The sequence below is a fragment of the Muscardinus avellanarius genome (assembly GCF_963383645.1).
Source record: "Muscardinus avellanarius genome assembly, chromosome: 5".
Lineage (NCBI taxonomy): Eukaryota > Metazoa > Chordata > Mammalia > Rodentia > Gliridae > Muscardinus > Muscardinus avellanarius.
This window is the reverse complement of record NC_137790.1, coordinates 12,693,603-12,715,075: the sequence shown is the minus strand read 5'-3', so window position 1 is coordinate 12,715,075 and position 21,473 is coordinate 12,693,603. Positions and strand designations below refer to the sequence as shown.

The 21,473-nt window shown below is 46.4% G+C and overlaps 1 protein-coding gene across 5 annotated transcripts in view; it reads left to right on the top strand.

The window, feature by feature from the left end:
* Window positions 1-21,473, top strand: part of EVA1C (eva-1 homolog C) — a gene marked incomplete at both ends in the record, with an annotated part of 81,280 nt that overhangs the window by 45,294 nt on the left and 14,513 nt on the right. For 4 of the 5 annotated variants that reach the window (XM_080696926.1, XM_080696924.1, XM_080696923.1 and 1 more), the window contains one exon: window positions 14,402-14,545. The exons of the other annotated variant lie outside the window; for it this stretch is intronic. In XM_080696926.1, the coding sequence (XP_080553052.1) occupies window positions 14,402-14,545 (144 nt within the window). The remainder of the gene's footprint in view (window positions 1-14,401; window positions 14,546-21,473) is intronic. 5 annotated transcript variants of the gene reach the window in all.

Here is a 21,473-nt window from a genome sequence, read left to right as displayed (position 1 = left end):
CTGTATGCAGGGTCCTGCGCTTCACTGTCGGGGAGACCCCGACTACCAAGGCAGCTTCGATGGTAACAGACCCGCCCTTCCAGCACCAGAGGCAGAGGCGTGAGAAAGAAGAAACGGACTGGTACAGGCAGCCCTCCATCTTCATGGCTTCTACTTCTCTGAACCCAACCAATCATAGTGGAAATATTGGGGGGAAACCATTTTGCCTATACTGAAATAAACTTCTTTTCTCCTTATTATTCCCTAAACAATATGGTCTCATAAGTATTTAGATAGTTTTTACATTGCATTAACTCGTCAGGTTGTAGCTTGGGCATTACTGGCTGCTTTAGTAGGATTTACAGTGAGACTCAGGAACAAAAGGAAGCAGAGGGAAAAGATTTGAAACAAAATTCACAGCCTGGCTAAGAAGGGGCTGAGAAGAGGCAAGAAACCACTTGTAACCTGGTGTGGTGGTGCATGTTCGTAGCCAGCCTTGGCAACTTAGCAAGGCCCTCTGCAATTTAATGAGACCCTGTTTCAAAGTGAAGCCAGGTGTGGTGGCACATGCTTGTAATCCCAGTACTTTGGAGGCTGAGGCAGGAGGATCATAGGGTTGAGGCCAGCTTCAGCAACTTGGTGAGGACCCAAGCAGCTTAGTGAGACCCTGTTTCAAAATAAGAAATAAAAAGGGCTAGAAGTCTAGCTTGGATGTATAATGCCCTTGATTAAATCCTCGGTGCCCACCCCCAGAAAAATAGTGGGGCCTTTGGGAGGTGATTAGGAATAGAAAAGGTTATCCCACTGAGTCTCTGTGTTTGAATACTGGTGGCTAGACAGAAGAGCGAAGGAGACCAGAAGAAACATATTCTCCCTGTCTCTTCCATTTGATGTTCCATGATGTATTAGGACAAAGTTAGAAAGAAGGCTGTCACCAGATACAGGCCCCAAGCCTTGGACCAGAAACGTGATCCGTCATTAACTTCTTTCCTTTATAATGTTATCCAGCCTCAGGTGTTTTGTCATAGTAATTAAAAAGAACTCATATACACCCATACTCAGTGTCCTGGGAAGGCTGCTCTGTTGAGAATGGTGGATATCTGTCAAAGGACAGCCCTGGCAGACCCCAAAGGCAGGTTGGCCTGGATATCCAGCTGCTTTTAAGTAGACCTGGGCCCAGGGCCATGTCTTCACAGAGGCACTTGTGAGGATGAGTGGACACAGACAGTGGAGATTGTCTATTAATGGCTCTACCTTCTGCCCCATTTCCCAGGAGTGACCCGTGGGTTCCTAAAACGCCATCTTCCCTCTCAGATAACACCTGAGTGTGTTAAGGTAGAAGCTGGGATTTTTTCAATGTCTTACCTCCTCCTGCCTTTTCCCTCTGAAGCCTTAGGAAAAAGAACCATTGCCTGGGCCACTGTAGGAGTCTCCGTGCCCCCAGGTATGTCTCTAAAAGGCAAGTCTGCAGCTGCTTTTCTCAATATCCTGCAGGGCTCTCTATGTGACCGGGATTCCTTAAGGAGCCCTTGGCGATGCCAGCCCACTTTGTTTCTTCACTTTCTTTACTCTTAATATTTTTATTATTTAAGCAGGTTGAATAATAAAAAGATTCTAGAGGGGGATTCCTGGGGGGCAATGCCGGGCACCATGAGCGCTGTCTCTTTCTTATGCATTCTTCTGTTCCCCCCTCAGCACCCCTTCTTAATATAGGGGAGCAGCATCCCATTTCTCAGGCTTAACTAAATCTAACATGGCTGCACGTGTTTGGGGAAACAGCAGTACGCAGCGATTTCCTCTGGTCTTTTGAGCAAACGTATTCAGCCAAGTCGGTAGATCCACTAGCCGAATGATCTGAATTCAGGAGGTTGCCACCTCATGTCCCTAGGAAGCTGGATAGGAGGTGGGTTTAAAAGGGAAAAGTAACCAGCCAAACAAAGTGCTAGCAGATGCCTTGTCTAGAAAGCAGGCTCCCATGGAGAGCTGGAGGAGTCCTCAGGTCAGCCTGCTACAGCAGTGCAGCCATAGCACACGAGGCAGGAGGGTCTGTGCCCATGGCTTAGCTGTCCACGTTCAAGAGCTCAAGCCTGGAAAGAAACACCTGCTGTGCCCACTCCTGCCCTTCCATCCGTGGCCCCCGGTGCACGCAAGGATGCACACCAATCAGTGAGCTGCATCGCTGAGCTACAGATAAATATCAGAGACCCCTTGCTTCCTGCTCTGTGGTGTGAAGGGGCTCAAAGGGAAAGGCCAGGGTGGCCCTTGAGGAAGCCGAGCTCATCCCAGCCCTTAGCTCACAGGGAAACCCGACTCCCTCCTCACCTTCCAGGAGTGCTCAGGAGAACCACACATGCGTGGGTACCGACCTCGGCCCCCTGGTTCATTCTATTCATCTAAATTAATGCTAAGAAATGCATCCAGGTAAACTGCACGTTAAGGTTTGAAACTGAATTTGGCTCATAAACGCATCCGTTTATCCATCTTATAAAAACATGCAATAATGTCACCCACCTGCAAAGGTGCACTCTTAGCCCCGACTCCCGCCAAGTCCCCATCCTCAAGTCCTGGGGCTCCCTCTCATGATAACGGGCCTCCCTCTAATCTGCCTCTTTGCTCCCAGCCCCCTCTAGGCCTCTCTCACCCGGACCATCAGGGCTGCCTCCCTCCTTCACTGAACAGCCAGAGGGATGTTATTTAAATCAAATAGACCTCTTTGTTCCCCCGTGCAAGGCCCCCACACACACTGTCATTAGGATGCACACAGTATCCAGCTGTGGTCCTGCCTCTCCATCTCCTCCCTTCACTATTTCTGGGAACATTACATGTTCCTTCGTACCCCGGGCCTTTGCACAAGCTGTTTCTTCGGCCAGGACTCTTTCACACCACACCTGGGTGGGGCCAGCTCTGTGTTACATTCAGGCATCAACTCGAATGTCACCTCGGAGTGGTGTGGTGTCCACACACCTCCAGTCACCAATGCCCAGCTCAAGCTTTTGCTCTGAGTGATCTTCTCCTATGGTGGAAAGAGCTCGTGTTCTGTGCTTAGAGCCCGTCTCCCCAGATGCCTAGCTCTGCAGGGCCTGTGTCTCTGGCATTGCCACCTCTAGAGTGCTACCTGACGTGAAACGGGTGCCCGTGTGAGCCTGGAGAAGCTCAGTGAATCTGAGCCCCTCGTGGGCACAGAGAGGCGCCCACTCTCAGCCCCCGAGAGGTATGGCGGCCTGGCTCCAGGCGGGGAATGTGGGCCACTGTCGTCACTGTTCCTGTTCGTTCCTAAGAGGCTGGAAATCTGGGTTTAAAGAAAAAAAAATAAATGAAATGTTCCAACTTTTAAAACACTGCGTGAGCCAAAAAAAACATTCCTACAGGCCACATCCGGCCCACGGGCTGCCAGTGTGTGCGATCTCGGCTCTGTGTTCCCGGTTATTACTGCGGCACAGCCACACGGCTTTGAAGAAGGGGAAAGGGCCATTTATCCTGAACCCTACAGCCTGGCTCGAGTGTGGTAGGATGAGTGTGTGGGGCTAAGGGACTGCTTCTCATCGTGGGCCTCGGGAAGGGGGCTCTGTGATTTGCATCTTGGGACATGTGGTGGGAGAGAGCTGATTTGCGCATGCTTTTCCTCTTGCATATAAACTGAAGTCTGGCAAACCCACATGCTTCACACTTAAAGTGCCCCCCAGGAAGCGCAGGTGCTGGAGACCAGCCAGGTCTCAGTAAAACACCCAGTGGTAGGAGGTAGGAGGTAGGAAGGAGGATCACAGGTCCAGGGGCAGCTCATGTAGTAACTTGGTGAGACCCTGTTTCCAAATAAAAAATCAAGAGGGCTAGAGGTGTAGCAGAGGTAGAGTACATCTACATACAACCCCCAGTCACACACACACACACACACACACACACACACACACACACACTGGTCAGGGACCACTTAGATTTTCACAATAGCTAAGTATGACTTTAGCACTCAAATACTGAAAGTGATTTTCCAGGTCTTTTTTTTTTTTTTTTTTTTTTTGGTTGTACTGGGGTTCCTGGAAGCCCTTCTACCTCCGGGCTACACTCCCAGACCTATTTTTACATTTTTATTTGGAAACAGGGTCTCCTAAGCCAGCGCACGCGGCTGGCTTCGAACCCACGCGATCCTCCTGTCTCTGCCTCCCAAGCGCGGGGATTACAGGCGTGCGCCACCACGCCCGGCCAGGTCTTTCTAAATAAAATATATGACCAAGCCCAGTGTGGTGGTGCATGCCTATGATCCCAGTACTTGGGAGTGTGAGGCAGGAGGATCCCAGGTTTGAAGCTGGCCTCAGCAACTTAGTGAGACTCTGTTTCAAAATAAAAAGGGCTGGGCGTGGTGGCACACGCTTGTAATTCCAGCATTTGAGAGGCTGAGACAGGAGGATCGCAGTTCATGGACAGCCTCAGCTACTTAGTGAGGCCCTCTGCAACTCAGTGAGACCCTGTTTCAAAGTAAAGAATTAAAAAAAAAAAAAAAACAGGGCATGAGGTGTAGATCGGAGGTCGAATGCCCCTGGGTTCCGTCCCCAGTCCCACAAAAAAAAAGAATAAGAAAAAGACTCAGCTACAAAATTTACCCTTCAAACAATCAGATGGTTTTTTTTTCTTTTTTTTTTTTTTTTTTGTCTTTCTTCCAAGCCCTGGCATCTGAGTATAGAAAAGTTTTATACAATGGAAGTCTGCATTCTGCCTTTTTTTTCTTAACTGCATATCATGGGTGTTTTCCCATGTGGCCACCAAGATGCTAATACTGTCCATACTTTTTGCCTCTGCTAAAGGGATGTATTAATTACACAACGACCTACTAGCCCGGTGCCTAGGGGCTGGATATTTTTTTGTTGTTTCTGACTTTCAAAATATTATTTAAAATGTATCATGTGCTTGTATTTGTTGCTTTTTCTTCCTTCTGGATTATTTCTTTGGGATAAATTCTCAGATTTTTTTTTTTTTTTTACCAGAAGAGGGCATGATCTTGTTTACACTTCTTTGTCCATATCATTAAAGTTCTTTTCAGAAACTTTTTGTACCAATTTATATGTAAAAACAGTGAGGTACAATTGTGGGTTTCCCTGCATCTTTGGCAGCCTTATGTAGAATTCTCTTGGGTGTTTTCAGTTTAAGAGGTATAATATGGTCCTGCAGTATTGTTCTAATTTGCCTTTTGCGGATTACAAATGACCTGGGACATTTCCACATTTCTTTGTGGTTTTGCATTTGAACTCATACTCATTGTCTCTCTAGCCTTTTTCTTTTCCCTGTTGGGATCTTTATTGATTGATTGATTGATTTCACACGTTTTTATGAGCTCTGGGCAGAGTAGGGACAGTAGCCTTTTTATATAATAGACCCCTGGGGTGTATTATTTCTGAACTTGTGGCTTGGGTTTATTATGTAGGTAGGGCTAGTTACCTTTTTTGATTTTGTATACTTCATATATAGAATAAGTTCAAGAGGAAAGGACCAAGGGGGCCCTTGTAGAAGTCAGTGTGTATGTGTGTGTATGTGTGTGTATGTATGTGTGTATATGTGTGTATGTGTGTATGTGTGTATGTGTGTGTATGTGTGTATGTATGTGTGTGTATGTGTGTGTATGTGTGCGTATGTGTGTATGTGTGTGTGTGCGCGTATGTGTGTATGTGTGTATGTGTGTGTGTGTGTATGTGTGTATGTGTGTATGTGTGTGTATGTGTGTATGTATGTGTGTGAGTGTATGTGTGTGTGCGTATGTGTGTATGTGTGTGTATATGTGTGTATGTGTGTGTGTGTGTGTGTGTGTGTGTGTGTGTGTGTAGCCGGCCAAGTTATAGATGTGATACCACTACACATCCATCAACATCCCCAGTCTGCCCATCACCTGGCTACCAGTCCTTTCTCACTGGGACACATGATCCTACTTATCATTCCCAAGAATCTGTGGGTATTCACACCTGCCTCCAGAATTTCTGATTTCTGAGCCCAGGAAGAGAAGGCCAGTGCCCCAGTGTTCTGTGCATGATGCCCTAAGCCGGTCCCTCTGAAACACATCTGGCAATCCAGGCATGGGGAGTGGGTGCTGAAGTAATCCACAGTGGTCAAACACCATACTCTTGTCAAGAACAGTGCTTCCCAACTTCTCCCTAGTGTATTATACAGTTCTGTCCATATGGCACAGAGAGGAAAAAGTCGAGACAGCTGCTCCGGGCCTTAATTAGTGCCTGGGAGCAACCTGAGCACATGCAGGGAATACCCAGCACATCTGTGACAGGCACTGTGAAGTTGGCAAGCTCTGCCCCAGAGCTGAGCTTAGCCTCGGGATATGAAGATTACAGCTATCGTTTGGATTTAAAATGTCTCCCAGAGCTCATGTGTTGAGCTATGCAGCCAGGTTCGGAGGCAGGGCGAGGCTGGAGGCCGGTCTCTGAAGTGTGACCTTGGGGTCTCTATGGCTCTCTTGCCCCCCTACCCTTACTTTATCTCTGATCCCTGAAGCTAGAGCTAAGGTTGACTCTTCAGCCTCCTCCACTCTCTAAAACCCACTGCCTGAAATTCCTACCTAGTTCAACATGGACCAATTAAGAATCAACCTCTGAGCCGGGCATGGTGGCACATGCTTGTAATCCCAGCATTTGGGAGGCTGAGACAGGAGGATCACAGACAGCCTCAACTACTTAGTGAGGCCCTTTGCAACTCTGTGAAACTCTTTCAAAATAAAAAATTGGTCTGGGGGTGTAGCTCGGAGGTAGAACGCTCCTGGATTCCATCCCCAGTACTGAACAACAACAACAACAAAAAAAAAAAAAAACAAACCTCTGAAATCTCTAAAAGTGTGAGCTAAATAAATCTTTCTTCCTCTAAGTTGTGCTTGACAGGCTTTTTTGGTCACAGCTACAGAAATGCTTGATAAATTAATTACAATCCTTGGACTTCTTTTTAGAAAAGTCTCATATATGAGCCGGGCATGGTGGTGCACGCTTCCCCGCACTTGGGAGGTGGAGACAGGAGGATCACGCAGTTTTGAAGCCAGCCGCGCTGGCTTAAGAGACCCTGTTTCCAAATAAAAATATAAAATAGGTCTGGGAGTGTAGCCCGGAGGTAGAAGGGCTTCCAGTACCACAAAAAAAAAAAAAAAAAAAGTCTCATATATGTTCCCTAAAACCGCCTCAAGGTCCTCCCAGCTCATGCCACTGCCCCATCCCAAAGCCATTCCCACAATTTTAGGATTTTTTTTAACTCCAGCAAGCCACTTCCAAATATCAAAATGTACATTCATTTTCTCTGGTTATGTAATGAAATACTCCAAAATGTGATGGCTCAAAAAGAAACATGTACTACCCCATGCTTCTGTGGGGTGGGAGTTTAGGGGTGGCTTTGTCCCGCCATTCTCCTGGGACCCCATGGTGTTGCAGCCAGGTGTTGGCTGGAGCCACAGTCCTCTGAGGGCTGCTGGCCCTCCACAGTGCCTGACTCTCATGGTGGCAAAGTGGTGCTGGTTGGCCTCCGCAGGGCTCAGTTCTTCCCACACAGGCCTCCCAGGCACCCTTGTGGCAGCAGCTTCACACTGGTGTCCTTAGAAGAAGAGGACATCAGGACACAGACAGAGTCAGAGGGACGACCATGCAAGGGCACAGGGAGAATGCCGTTTACACACCAAGGAGAGAGCCTCAGAGGAACCAGCCCTGCTGACACCTTGACCTTGTTCATCTCGCCTTCAGAAATACATTTTTGCTGTTTAAGCCTCCTGGCCTGTGGTGCCTGTTACAGCAGCTCTAGCAAACTAATACGAAAGCCAGTGACCACAGCGTGCGGGCGCGCGCGTGTGTGTATGTGTGTGTGGTATTAGAGATCGAACCCAGTGGCATTCTACCTCTGATCTATGCCCCCAAACCTTTTTAGTTTTTATTCTGAAACAGAATAAAATCTCTCTAGGTTATTAAGAATCTCACTAAGTCACTGAGGCTAACCTCGATGTATGATCCTCTTGTCTCAGCCTCCCGAGTACTGGGATTACAGGTGTACTCACTCCACCATGCCTGGCTTGATGACTACAACTCTCCAGCTGTGAGGCTTTCTTCTAAAAGTGACATCTTATTAGTCAGGAGGTTCCAAGATTGATCGGAATATTTTATGTGTGTGTGTGTGTGTGTGTGTGTGTGTGTGTGTGTTAATTGGAATTGAAACCCAGGGATATTCTACCTCTGAGCTATACCTACAGCCCTTTTCATTTTTTATTTTGAAACAGAGTCCTGCTGAGTTGTTGAGGGTCTCACTAACCCAGAGGCATTTCTGAAAGATCTTACACCAAGTCAGGCCTGTTGGAGCATGGACCTCTCCCAGGGGCAGGGAGGCTGGAAGGAAGGCCAGAGCATTTTAGCAAGAGAAATCAGTAAGCCTTCCAGAGACCTGGGTATGAGGACACAGGCCTTAGAAAGTGCCCCAGCTGGCCTCGCACGCGCAGCATCATTTCCTGCTGTACTTACAATTTCTGGGTGGGCTCCAGGGATTCTGCTATTTCCTTAATAAGAGAATGGGCCTCAAAGGCTGGCCTTGGGCTGTCTCACGGCCAAATGTGAGCAGGCCTGGACTTTTCAGCCAAAGATCAAGGTGCCAGGAGCTCCCACTGCCAAGACAGGGCCACTTAAGAGCAGCCAGCCCAATTATCTAAGTAAACACGGGCTGGAAAGAGCGATTAACTTCAGTTTCAGTGTTCAACAGTTGCCAAAAAATAAAAATTAAAAAGGTTGAATATCTTGCTATCACATGTATCGAGGGTGGAGGGTGGGCCGCCAGCCACAGGAGGTGCAAACACAATCAGCGTGGGAGGGTAGAGAACCACATTAAAAAAGCAACAGCGAAACCCGGGGATGGCTTGGAGCTCAGCGCCAACAAGGGAACGGTCACGCCTGAGTCAGGCTTGACTTACCAGGGGCCACTTCCTGGAACTGCACTGAGTCCTCTCACTGAGATAAGTTCGTTTGCGCTCATGCAAAGCCGTGTCTACTGTACATCACCAGCCAGCCCAAGACCTCCTGTCATTTACCATATCTGGGAGTCTCTTCCTTCCCCCTTCCCCCCTCCTCCCCCTCCTCCTCCTCTTTCTTCTTCCCTTAAAAATATGGTCTGTAAGCCAGACGTAGTGGCACATGCTTGTGATCCCAGCATTCTGGAGGCTGAGACAGAAGGATAGTGGTTCGCAGACAGCCTCAGCTACTTACTGAGACCCTTTGCAACTTAGTGAGACTGTTTCAAAATAAAGAATAAAAAACAGGGCTGAGGGTGTAGCTTGGAGGTAGAAAGCCCCTGGGGTCCATCCCCAGTACTGCAAATAGATAGATGATAGATAGATAGATAGATATAGTCTGGAATATATGTCCTTAAGGCTCCATGAAAGCATAGGTTCCTAGGGCTCTCATACAACTCTGGCAGTAGGGAGCATTGGTATCACTTTTCTGAATAATAGTTTGGCAGCGTGTGTTACGAAGCTTAATATTTCTCATACCCTTTGACAGAGCAGTCTAAGACCAAGAATTCTGTGGAAACTATCATGCTTGCATGCAAATATTTATCCCTAAGGATGACCCCTGTAGTACTGCTGGTAATATTACAAAATGGAAATCATCCCAGTGTTTACCAAGAAGGGACTATAAATAGTGTTGGTACATCCATAAATGAAGAATTGTGTGGCTCTTCTAAATAACGCTTATGTTAAAGTTGGGTGCGGTGGCACACATCTGTAATCCCAGTACTTGGGAGGTTGAAACAAGAGGATTGCAGGTTTGAGGATCGAAGAACTTAGGAATACCCTGTTTCAAAACAAAATAAATACATTGCCAGGTGTGGTAACACACACTTGTCATCCCCGCGCTTGGGAGGCGGAGACAGGAGGATCATGCAGGTTCGAAGCCAGCCTCGCTGGCTTAAGAGACCCTGTTTCCAAAAATAAAAAAGTATAAAATAGGTCTGGGAGTGTAGCCCGCCGGTAGAAGGGCTTCCAGGAACCCCAGTACCACCAAAAATAAATAAATAAATAAATAAATAAATAAATAAATAAATAAATAAAATAGGGCTCGGGAGCATAGGTCCCGAGGTTGAATTGGGTTAAGTCCCCAGTACCACACACCCAGAGAATACTAATAATAGCCAGGCCTGCTAGCACTCACCTGTAATTCCAGTACTTGGGGGGCTGATACAGGAAGATCGCAAGCTCAAGACCAGCCTTGGCAATTTATTGAGACCCTGCTCCAAAATAAATAAAATTGGGCTGGGGGTGTAGCTCAGAGGTAGAATACCCTTGGGTTCAATCCCCAGTATCACAGAAGAGATAGAAAAAAAGAAAGAAAATATTAATAACGCTTATGTTAACATATTTGCAAATAGATGAATAAGTAGGGAAAAGTAGCCTCCAAGGTAATATACATTAGGTGTCATCAAGGGGGAGAACTTGGACACACATAAAAGTGAGGGATGTTCATTTTCTCACAAGTTTTTGTAATCATGTAAGAGTTATCACAATGTGACAACTTTGTTCTCTGAGGACAAACACATGGGCAAAATCACATAATGGTGGCATTATGATCGGAGATTCTGAAATCTCAAGTCATCAATAATCACCATTATTCGTAATCACCATTATTCGTAATTATCATAATATTTGTAATATTTGTAATATTAATATTGTAATTATTCGTAATAATCACCATTAATCGTACCCATGTATTTTCCCCCTACAAACAGAGTTGGTACATTGTGAAAAGAGGAAAAAAACTCTCAGTCCACTTATACAGCTAGCTCTTTACCATGAAAGAGAAAAAAGATGAGCAATCTGCCCCAAGGGCAGAGTATACCAAAGGCTGACAAAGAAATGTGATAATAGGGATGTAGCATGCTAAAAAAAAAAAAAAAAAGTGAGGGATGTTTTTGAAAGGTCGGCCTCTTTTCTTTCTCTTAATCTTTTTCTTGATTGTGGGATTTACTGGGGAATTTTTTTCCTGCTCAGTTTTGGCCGACAGTCATGTCTTTGAACATAAACATGTATTTATTTTGTAACAGAAAACCAACAAGAATTACGTTTTAAAACATCAGACGTCTAAGATAATAGTCGTAATTCACACTGCTGCTTCTTCCCCTCACGGGCAGCGTGTACAAAAATTCTGCATCCCATTCCACAGTCTCTTGAGCATCAAACGTTTTTCTAGTTAGGGAAGGAGGTTATTGGAGAAGAGGCTATCTTTAGGCTGACTTACACTTGAGAATTGTGGTTTATTCAAGGAGAAACAGAACCTTTTGTTTTTCCCAACTGGTAAAAGTGCCCAGCCAAGGACCCCAAATACTAACGAGGCTCCTAAAAACAACAAAAATATCCTCAGTCAACCCAGTGTGTCCACAAAGCAATAAAAAAATAAACTGGGAGAACACTGAAAGGATGTTCCTTACTTCTGGATAAACTTGTCATGGCTTCTGGGACAAGCTACATTATACAAAAGAACAGTTTAATATAATATTTACAGAAAATTTTACATTACTGAAAAAGCTGCCTCCGAGACTCTCATTACTCAAAAAAATTCTTTTCTACAGACAGGACTTTTATTTTACTTATTAAGAAAGTTTATTTCATACTCTGACTTAAGTAATGTTAACTCACAAAATCTTGGGAGGTACCTTAAAAATCAACTGAGGGTGGGGGTGGGAGTAGAATCCTGCTTCATTCCCACTAACCAAAAATATCCTCTAGCCGGGCGTAGTGGTGCACGCTTGTAATTCCAGCATTTGGGAGGCTGAGACAGGAGGATTGAGGTTTTTGGACAGCCTCAGCTACTTAGTAAGGCTCTTTGCAACTCAGTGAGACCCTGTTTCAAAATCAAGACTCAAAAATAGGGCTGGGGGTGTAGCTCGGAGGTAGAATGCCCCTGGGTTTTATCCCCAGTACCAAAAAAAAAAAAAAAAAATCCTCTAATACCATCTTTATGATTCCCCTAATATATTTTCTTTACCTGGGTTTGGGGCCTTAATATTTAGTTGTGATCACATAGTACCATATATATGCTTGTTTTCACTTCACAGGACCAAAGAAGGCATATAATTGAGACTATAAGTGTTAAATTCCTCTAGGCCTTTTCCAAACGTTCTGCTCTCCTGCGTTACTATAACAAAATACTTGAGAAAACCAACTTATAAAGACAGAAGATTCATATTGGCTCACATTTTCAGAGGCTTCAGGCCATGACCGGTTGGCCCCTTGCTCTGGGTCTGTGGGGAGGCAGTACATCGTGGTGGGGCATGTAGGAGAGCAAAGGTGCTCACCTGGTGACTAACCTTTAACACATGGGCCTTTGGGGGACACATAGAATCCACAGCGCATGACCATCTAACATAAGCTGTCCTGATGATGATGGTGACCCAGATACCCTGGGTGCTAGTGCTCGAGGTTCCACATGAAGGGTTTCATTTATAGTCATCTCAAGCCATGGATCTGCTCTGTATCTGCTCCTACAGGCTTCATTGTCCATGTGGAGAAACTGAGCTTTCGCAAGGGCCCTGGCTTGCCCAGGGTCGCACACTCAGTCACCGGTGTCTTCTGCTGCAGGTGACCAGGCAGGCGGCCTCCTGGGGCCTTAACCATGGCAGATTGCTCCTCCAAGCTCGGGGAGCACGGGTGGGAACAGCAGACATTCACTTTTAAGCGGTGGCCTTGGACAAACCTCGCAGAAACACAGAGAAGACTCTATTCCCTAAGGTTGAGTGCTGTCAGCCCGGCATAGGCAGACAAATACCACCTGTTCTCAGTCATATGCAGAAGATAAACAAGTTGATCTCACCAAAGAAGAGAATAAAATAGTGGTTACCAGGGGCGAGGAAGGGTAGAGTAGGTGGGGAAGAGGTGTAGACAGAGGTGGATGATCAGTACAAAAATATAGGTCAGCCAGGGGGAAGAAGATCTAGCATCTGACAGCAGAGTAGGCTGACCTTAGTTAATGATAATTTGCTGTAGATTTCAAAATAACTGCCGGGCATGGTGGCACATGCCTACGATCCCAGTACTCGGGAGGCTGAGGCAGGAGGATCGAGAGTCAAGGATAGCCTGGGTGACTTAGTGAGATCTCATTTCAAAACAAATAAATAAACGAATAGAGTTAGAGCCGGGTGTGGTGGCACATGCTTGTAACCCCAGCAGTTGGGAGGCTGAGACAGGAGGATCGCTGTTCGCGGCCAGTCTCAGCTACTTAGTGAGGTCCTTTGCAACTCTGTGGCGAGACTCTGTTTAAAAGTAAAGAATAAAATTCAGGGCTGGGGGTGTAGCTTGGAGGTAGGATACCCCTGGGTTCCATCCCCAGCACTTCAAATAAATGAATAAATAAATAAATAAATAAATAAATAGTTAGGGGTATAGCTCAGTGGTAGAACAACCCTGAGTACCAGGTACCACACACGTACCCGCGTGTGTGTGCACACACACAAAATAACTGAAAGGAGTTTATAATATTCCTAACACAAAGATATGATAAATGTTTGAAATGTTTGATATGCTAATTACCCCAGTCTGACCGTTACATATTGTATGCACATGTTAAAATTACACTGTACCCCCATACTAGGTCCTCTTACAATATGTCCATTAAAAGTAGTTTTTTAAGGAATCAGGTATGTTGACACACACATCTATAATGCCAGTACTGAGGAGGTAGAGACAGGAGGATTGCGGGTTTGAGGCCACCCTGCAACCTAGCAAGACCGGGTTTTCAAATAAAAATCAAAATAGGGCTAAGAGTGTAGCTCAGAAGAAGAATGCCCATGGGTTCAGTTCTTAGTACCAAAAAAAAAAAAAAAAAAAAAAAGCCGGGTGTGGTGGCACACGACTGTAATCCCAGCATTCGGGAGGCTGAGACAGAAGGATCGCAGTTCTCAGACAGCCTCAGCTACTTAGTGAGGCCCTCTGCAACTCAGTGAGACCCTGTTTCAAATAAAGAATAAAAAATAGGGCAGGGGGTTTAGCTCAGAGGTCGAATGCCTCTGGGTTCCATCCCCAGACCCGCAAAATTAAAAAAAAATTAATTAAAAAATTAAAAAGGAAAATATTTAAAGATATAACAGAGTGTCCGTGAGTTTCACCAGTGCCGGGCGGGCAGTGGATTAGCAGTAGTGACGTGTGCGCTCTCTCTGTCCTCCAGGGCGCTCATCTGGTGAGGGACAGAGCCAGGAGCAAACCTTTAGCATGAACCTTTAGCATCCCAGCCCTCCACCAGAGGCCGGCTCCACCCAGCAGCCCTCTCCGGGAGCTTCCCCTCTGCCTTCTGGAATCCACGGCCCTTTCGGGGGAGATGCAGCAGCCTGCCTCTGCCGTGCTGAATCCTTGGGTTTCCACCTTCCTCCGTGGGGCCCCAGGCCCTTCAAGTGCAGGATGAACCTACAGTCATGGCTGTTTCTTTTTCAGACTGCCTGTCCTACTCAGCTTTACAAGTATTATCCCGAAGGTGCTACGGGAAGCAGAGATGTAGAATCGTTGTCAACAATTACCATTTCGGAAGCCCCTGTCTGCCGGGAGTGAAAAAATACCTCACTGTGACCTATGCGTGTGGTAAGAATAAACCCTCGCGAGCCCCCTGAAGACGCTGCCTCTCGGGGAGGTGGTGATGGTGCCAATAAGTGGAGTTTGCGTGGATGGAGCAAACTCCATTCCTGAAACTGCTCAGTGGTCCCCAAATTCCAGAGCCCTAGCCGGGCGTGGTGGCGCACGCTTGTACAGGAGGATCGCGCAGGTTTGAAGCCAGCCCGGCGCGCTGGCTTAGGAGACCCTGTTTCCAAAAATGAAAATGTAAAAATAGGTCTGGAAGTGTAGCCCGGAGGTAGAAGGGCTTCCAGGAACCCCAGTACCACCAAAAAAAAAAAAAAAAAAAAATTCCAGAGCCCTATTATTTGTTTATTTTTATTCTTTTTTTTTGGCACTACTGGGCATTGAACCCAGAGGCGTTCTACCTCTGAGCTACAGCCCCGGCCCTATTGTTTATTCTTTATTTTGAAACAGGGTCTCACTGAGTTGCAAAGGGCATAAGCAGCTGAGGCTGTCCGCGAATGGCGATCCTCCTGCCTCAGCCTCCCAAATGCTGGGATGACAAGCGTGCATCATCACGCCAGGCCCTACTGCTTATTTATTTATTCATTTATTCATATATTTATTTATTGGTACGGAATATGGAACCCAGGAACACTCCACCTCTGAGCTCCACTTCCAGCCCTATTTTATTTTTTATTTTGAAACAGGGCCTCTAGATCGCTAAGTCATTGAGGCTGGCTACAAACCTGCGATCCTCCTGTCTCAGCTTTCCAAGTACTGGGATTATAGGTGTGCGCCACCGCCCCGGGCTCTATCCTTTTTTTTTTTTTTTATGATTTCCCCCCCCAACCACCGGGCTCTATCCTTTACACTTGTTTATGAAGTTGGCATCTGATAAGCAATACAATTTTCTTTGGTCAAAATCTGTTTTGAAGAGCCCATCCAGCAATCAAATTGGTAGGAGATGAGGGGGTTAGAGAAAGAGCCGGCAAATAGGGGTAATGTGGGTGTCACCAGAGCAGTGATTTCAATCTGGTTTTTATGAAGCTCTAAAATTTTTTGGTGTGTCATGCGGGTTCACCGAGGTATTGTTTGTCCTCGTTTAATCTTCCAGGGCTGCTTTTAGGTCCTCAATGACTAACTCTCTCTGCTGCCAACAACTATTTTATCTACTACCTGCAGCATTGAGTCAACGGATCAAATGCTTGCCCTGAAACAATTAAAAACTGTTACATGACAGCATGACTTTGGGGTTTTTATTTTTAGTGTTTTTAAACAATAAAATGAAATGCCGGCTTTGTTTCAATTCCAGTTCCCTAAAGCTGCTTAAAAGCAAATCAGCACTTAATTATTTTCTGAAGGCGCTATAGACTTCCAGTTCGCAATCTTAATATGTTGACTGGGTTTTGAAATGAGCACAAAAGCGAAGAGTTCTGTAACCGAAGAACTTGATACTGTTGTCTCCTGACAAATATCTCCAGCCTTTTGTTGATCCAGTTTTATTGAGGCATAATTCCCACGCTGTACAGTTCGGTCATGAAAACATACGGAGCTGTTTTTAGAATATTCATAAAATTTTGCAGCCATCACCACAATCAAAGAATATTCTCATCACCCCCAAAAGAAATGCCATATCCTTTAGCCGTCACCCTCCATCCCCCCCATCACCCCCAGGCAACCACCAGTCTGCTTTCGATCTTTATGGATTTGCCGCTTCTACCCATTTCATATAAGTGGGATCGTACCAGATGTAGTCCTTGTGTCTGGCTTGTTAGCATATATGTCTCAAAGTTCATGTATGTTGTTGCATGCATTGATGCTTGCTCTTTTTATGGCTTAATAATATTTCATTGTATCCCCCAGATTTTTTTTGTTCATTTGTTTTTGTTTTTGTTTGCCGTACTGAGAATTGAACCCAGGGGCATTCTATCTCCAAGCTACGCCGCAGCCCTATTTCTTATGTTTCATTTTATTATTATTATTAGTAGTAGTAGTAGTAGTATTTTTGTGATACTGGGGACGGAAGCCAGGGGCATTCTACCTCCAAGCTATACTCCCAGCCCTATTTTGTATTCTTTATTTTGAAACAGGGTCTCACTGAGTTGCAAAGGGCCTCCCTAAGTAGCTGAGGCTGTCCACGAACTGCGATCCTCTTGTCTCAGCCTCCCGAATGCTGGGATTAAAAACATGTGCCGCCACACCTGCTTCCCCCTGATTTTTATATTCTGAACTAAAAATTCTGCTCTCTATCATCAGTGCTGTAGTGGGTGCAGTGACATGACTACATAGATGTATTCTCAAACTAATCACATCCACACTTACATTCCAGGAAGGCTGGTTTCACTGCTCAGTCTTTATTCTTATTACTGTGTCTACACAGCTCTGGGTGGCTCTCAACCCTTTCTGGCTGAGGTTTCCTACAGGCTAAGATAGATCGCTCTGAAGTCCCAGTACTTCAGGCCTCTGCAGCTGAAGGTTGGAGGAGAAGCGGGACTGTAGCCTGCTGATAAGTGAGGTTTCTGGAGTGCTTTCAAGGCCGAGGCAAGCAGAGTCACTAACTAGGGCCGTGGTTCTCCTCACTGAATGCCAAGATGAGCTTCCAGGATCCGGGCTTCACACGCTCCAGTTCAAGCTTTGTTTCTTTCCTTCAGGACATCGTGTGTACCTTCTATAGGGCAAAAACCTGTGCCAGGTGCAAAGATTTCCAAGTCAACAAAGCAGCCTTGTCCCTGTCCTCATGAGACTGATGGTCAGGGGAGAGGTAGACCAGTTACCAGACAAACTTGCCATTCCTCACTGTGAGGCATGCTATCGGTGGAAAGGGCCAGGTGCAGTGAGAAAGGAGAAGAGCTGAAGACCCTAATTTAGCTTGTTGCTGTGAGAAATCTTCCAAAACAGAACCTTCCTCTAGGGCGAGCTTCCAGCTGCGCTCTGGGTAGGTGAGCAGGCCTAAGCGAGCAGGGCCAGGATGGGGTCTGCAGCAGAGACACCGAGACGCCCAGCAGGAGTGCCGGAGCCAGCCGGCAAAAGTACGGGTTCTGAAGAGAGGCGTGAGGATGAAGAATTCAACTCTAAGAATTTGATTCTCAGGATATTTAATTTATTCTAATGTGGAGGGGGCGCCAGCCCACTATCTCTACTGGCTGACCCTTGTTCTTGGGTCAATATTTTCTACTGGTCGACGACTACTCCTGGGTCAGTATTCTCTATTGCTGACACTGGGTTTGTTTTTCCAGAGGTATTTATACAGTTACAGGTCAATCAACATCCTTGTGCTACCACCACCAGAATACAATAGAGACCAATCCAAAGCACATACGTTATAGATAGGTTAATCAGCACCCTCGTGCCATCACCACCTGATCTTCTCTCAGACCTTTTACTCTGAACTTTCATGACCCCAAACCTTGTTGACTCTGGGCAAAGGACAGTCAGCTGAGTCAGAAATATTCTTTTAGGGGAAAGCCTTAATGGCTCCCCACACAGGAGGAGGGGAGAAACTGGTGAGGAGGAAGATGGTGTCGCAGGCCCTGGAGAGGAGCAGGCCGGATCCCATAGGGCTCTGGGAGGCGGGTGTTGTGAAAGGCTTTGCACGGGGACAGATACGGGGTGCACGGAAGCCTATGTTTTCCACCTCTTTGTTTTTAGAAATGGATATATGTCTAGATGTCACCAATAGTTTCACCTCTAAGCCAAAGCATAAGAGAAAATGTGCAAAATCTTCTGTGCTCTGCGTCTCTGCGAGGGAGGGGAAAGACCTCTCTGGGGCAGGGTAGACAGTGGACTGGAGCAGGGAGAGTGGGTAGAAAGCAACAAGCAAGGGTGGCTTGGGTGAGGGCAGCACTTTTAAGCACAGGAATAACTGGATGGATTGGAGAACTGCTTGGAAGATAGAAGCAGATGCCAAAGAGACTCTGCCCTGGAAGGACTGGGGTGTGGTAGCACTGAGAGAAAGGTATCAGTCTTTGATATTGTTTCAGTCAGCATTCTCACTGCTGATGACCTGACAACCACAACTTGGCAGAGGGAAAATGTATTTGCTGACAGACCTGGAGGTTGCCAAGGTTTCAGTCCACGTTAGGCCAGGGGAAGTCTGTAGAGTTTAGTGCATGGTGTCAGGAACCAGATAGCACGGGTCGGGGAACTCTGTCATCCTGGAGGCTGGAAACAGAATGCAACCAAGGGGCTAGGAGCGAGGACCACACTCCCAGGGGCCCCTCCTTGGCAACCAAGCCCTGCCTCCAACATGGCTGCCTTGTCTGGGGGATATTGCAAATCTAAACCACTGCTGGCCCTTGTTGTCGAGCCCACTAGAATATTCTAGAGGGAAACCCAGAGCGAGCAGTGATGCGTCAGAGATTGCTGGCCTGCACCAGGCCTGAACCGTCGCCCTGGCTGCTGTTCTTGGGACACTAGGGGACAGGGCAGTGTTGTTTCGGTCTTCGGTCTCATCTTAAATCATGCTACACGTGTTTATTGAGTGAGCTACTTGCCAGGCAGAGGTGGGGGCAAGAGAAACAGGAGATAGTGGAGAGTGACACGGGCCCTCTCCTCTAGCCACCAGAAGATAGAGTACGGGGAATTCCACATTATGGCACCAGAGTGGGCTCAGGGAGACTGGGGTGTAGAAGGGCTTCCCAGGGGTCGTGGCACTGGAGCAAATGAGACAGCGCCTGTGTGAGTCGGCGAAGGGAAAGTAGGGGGAGGGGAGGCCCGGCAGAAGGCGTGTGGGCAGAGGCCAGCGCTGAGATCCAGCCCAGATGGCATGGGGGGCTCTGGGGATGGGCAGCTGAGGCTTGGCTTATACTTCAGGGTGTGCTGGGGAGCCATTGAAGGTTTTCTCACGAAATACAGTCAGTTTGCATTTTTAAAAGGACACGCCTCCCTGTTTGATAGAGCATCATTTCATCAAGCTCTGCATTAGCTTCTCCTGTGCTAGATTTCGTGTTTCAGCTGGGTGGCTGATCCCAGTATCACTGTATAACCTCCGGGGAGTGGCTGGGCTGTGGGGCCTTCCGTATTTCTAATTATAGGCAGCATGTCTGGCTGCTGTCAGGCACTCAGAGCTCAGAGCACGTGCCTTTGATTAAATTTGGAGACTCGCCCTTTATGGTCTCCTCTTTAACAAGATGCAAAGTGTAGTCCCCATTCTCTGTATTTTTATCATTAGCTGAACTTCATGGAAACGCTGTGTTTTAGGCTCTCGTCCTAATAGGGGCAGGCAGACCTGCGGACCTCATCCCACTCTCCCCTCCTCTGCAGGAGGGCCCTCCCCATGCACACTGTCCCCTGGTCCTTTCTCATCTTCAGTCCTCCGGGGTCACTGTCAGCATCCCCACCCTGACAACTTCCCAGGATGCCACACTTCTCCCAGAGGATGAGGAGGACAGGATTTGGCCAGGGACGGGGGGCTCATTCCCTGTGGGTACCAGTTAAACTATGGTTATGTCAAAATCATTTTTGTCTTTGGTGTGAAGAATTATGAGACTCTAATTCTAATCTATGGAGGCTTTCTCTTTCTTTCTTTCTTTCTTGGCTTCTTTGTTTCTTTCTTCTTTTATGCTGGAGATTGAACCGAGAGGCATTCTACCTTCAAGCTACACCCCCATCCCTATTTTATTTATTTATTTATTTATTTATTTATTTATTTATTTATTTATTGGTGGTACTGGGATACCTGGAAGCCCTTCTACCTCTGGGCTACACTCCCAGACCTATTTTATACTTTTTATTTTTGGAAACAGGGTCTCTTAAGCCAGCGAGGCTGGTTTCAAACCTGAGCGATCCTCCTATCTCTGCCTCCCAAGTGCGGGGATTACAAGCGTTAACCACCACGCCCGGCCCCATCCCTATTTTAAAACTTTTTATTTTAAAGCAAGGTCTCGCTAGACTGAAGATAATCTCACTACTTGCTGAAACTGGCCTCAAGCCTGCAAATCTTCCTGTCTCAGCCTCCCAAGTGCTAGGATTACAGGCCTGTGCCACCACCCCCAGCCAATGGAAGTTTCTTAAAGTCTGTTCTGACCTAGGCTTGACACAGAAGGTTTCTTTAGCAAATAAACCAAACAAACAAGGTGAGGGCTGTGCCCATATTTAGGAAGGCATTCAAGTCAATTAAAATCATCTCTGATTTCAGGTGTGCAGATTCAAGAGGGACTGCCTGAGTGGGGAGTCACCTTGCCATCTTTATAACTCTTTAAAATCACCTTTTATCTAATTTCCAAAGGCTGATGTGCCAGGGACAGTCTGCACTGTGGAGAGGGTGAGGGCATCTTGCAGGCCACACCAGGAGGCGGAGCTCTGCAGGGGAATGCTGCAGCTTTTAGCCTCAATTTCCCCCTCTGCAGGAAAGGGAACGATAGAGTTGCCAGACTACTGGAGAATTATGCAAGGTGCATAGGTTAAAATTCCCAGAACAGGGTCCAGCATATATTAGCTCCAGGAAGAGTGATTTGCCAGTGTTCTCATGAATGTAGTTAAAATGGAGAGGAGTACATTCAAGTGATGATAATAAGTCATAGCCCAGTCCCCATCCCTGTTCTGAACCAGTTTGAACAATCTAATAGATGTGTGGACACCTCTCATTTTTAAATGCCCTAAAAGATTCTTCCAAAATCATTGACAAATCATTGTCATAGAATAAATGATCAGGTTTCCCTGCCATGAACTATATCATACACAGCTAATTTATTAACTTTTTCTTTTCTTTTCTTCTTTCTTCTTCTTCTTCTTCTTCTTATTATTATTATTATTATTATTATTATTATTATTAGTGTGTGTGTGTGTGTGTGTGTGTGTGTGTGTGTTTTGCTGGGAATTAAATCAGGGGCATTCTATCTCAGAAATACACCCTCAACCCTTTTTAGTATCTTATTTTGAAACAAGGTCTCTCTAAGTTGCTGAGGCTGGCCTTGAACTTGCCATTCTCCTGTCTCAGCCTCCCAAATATGGG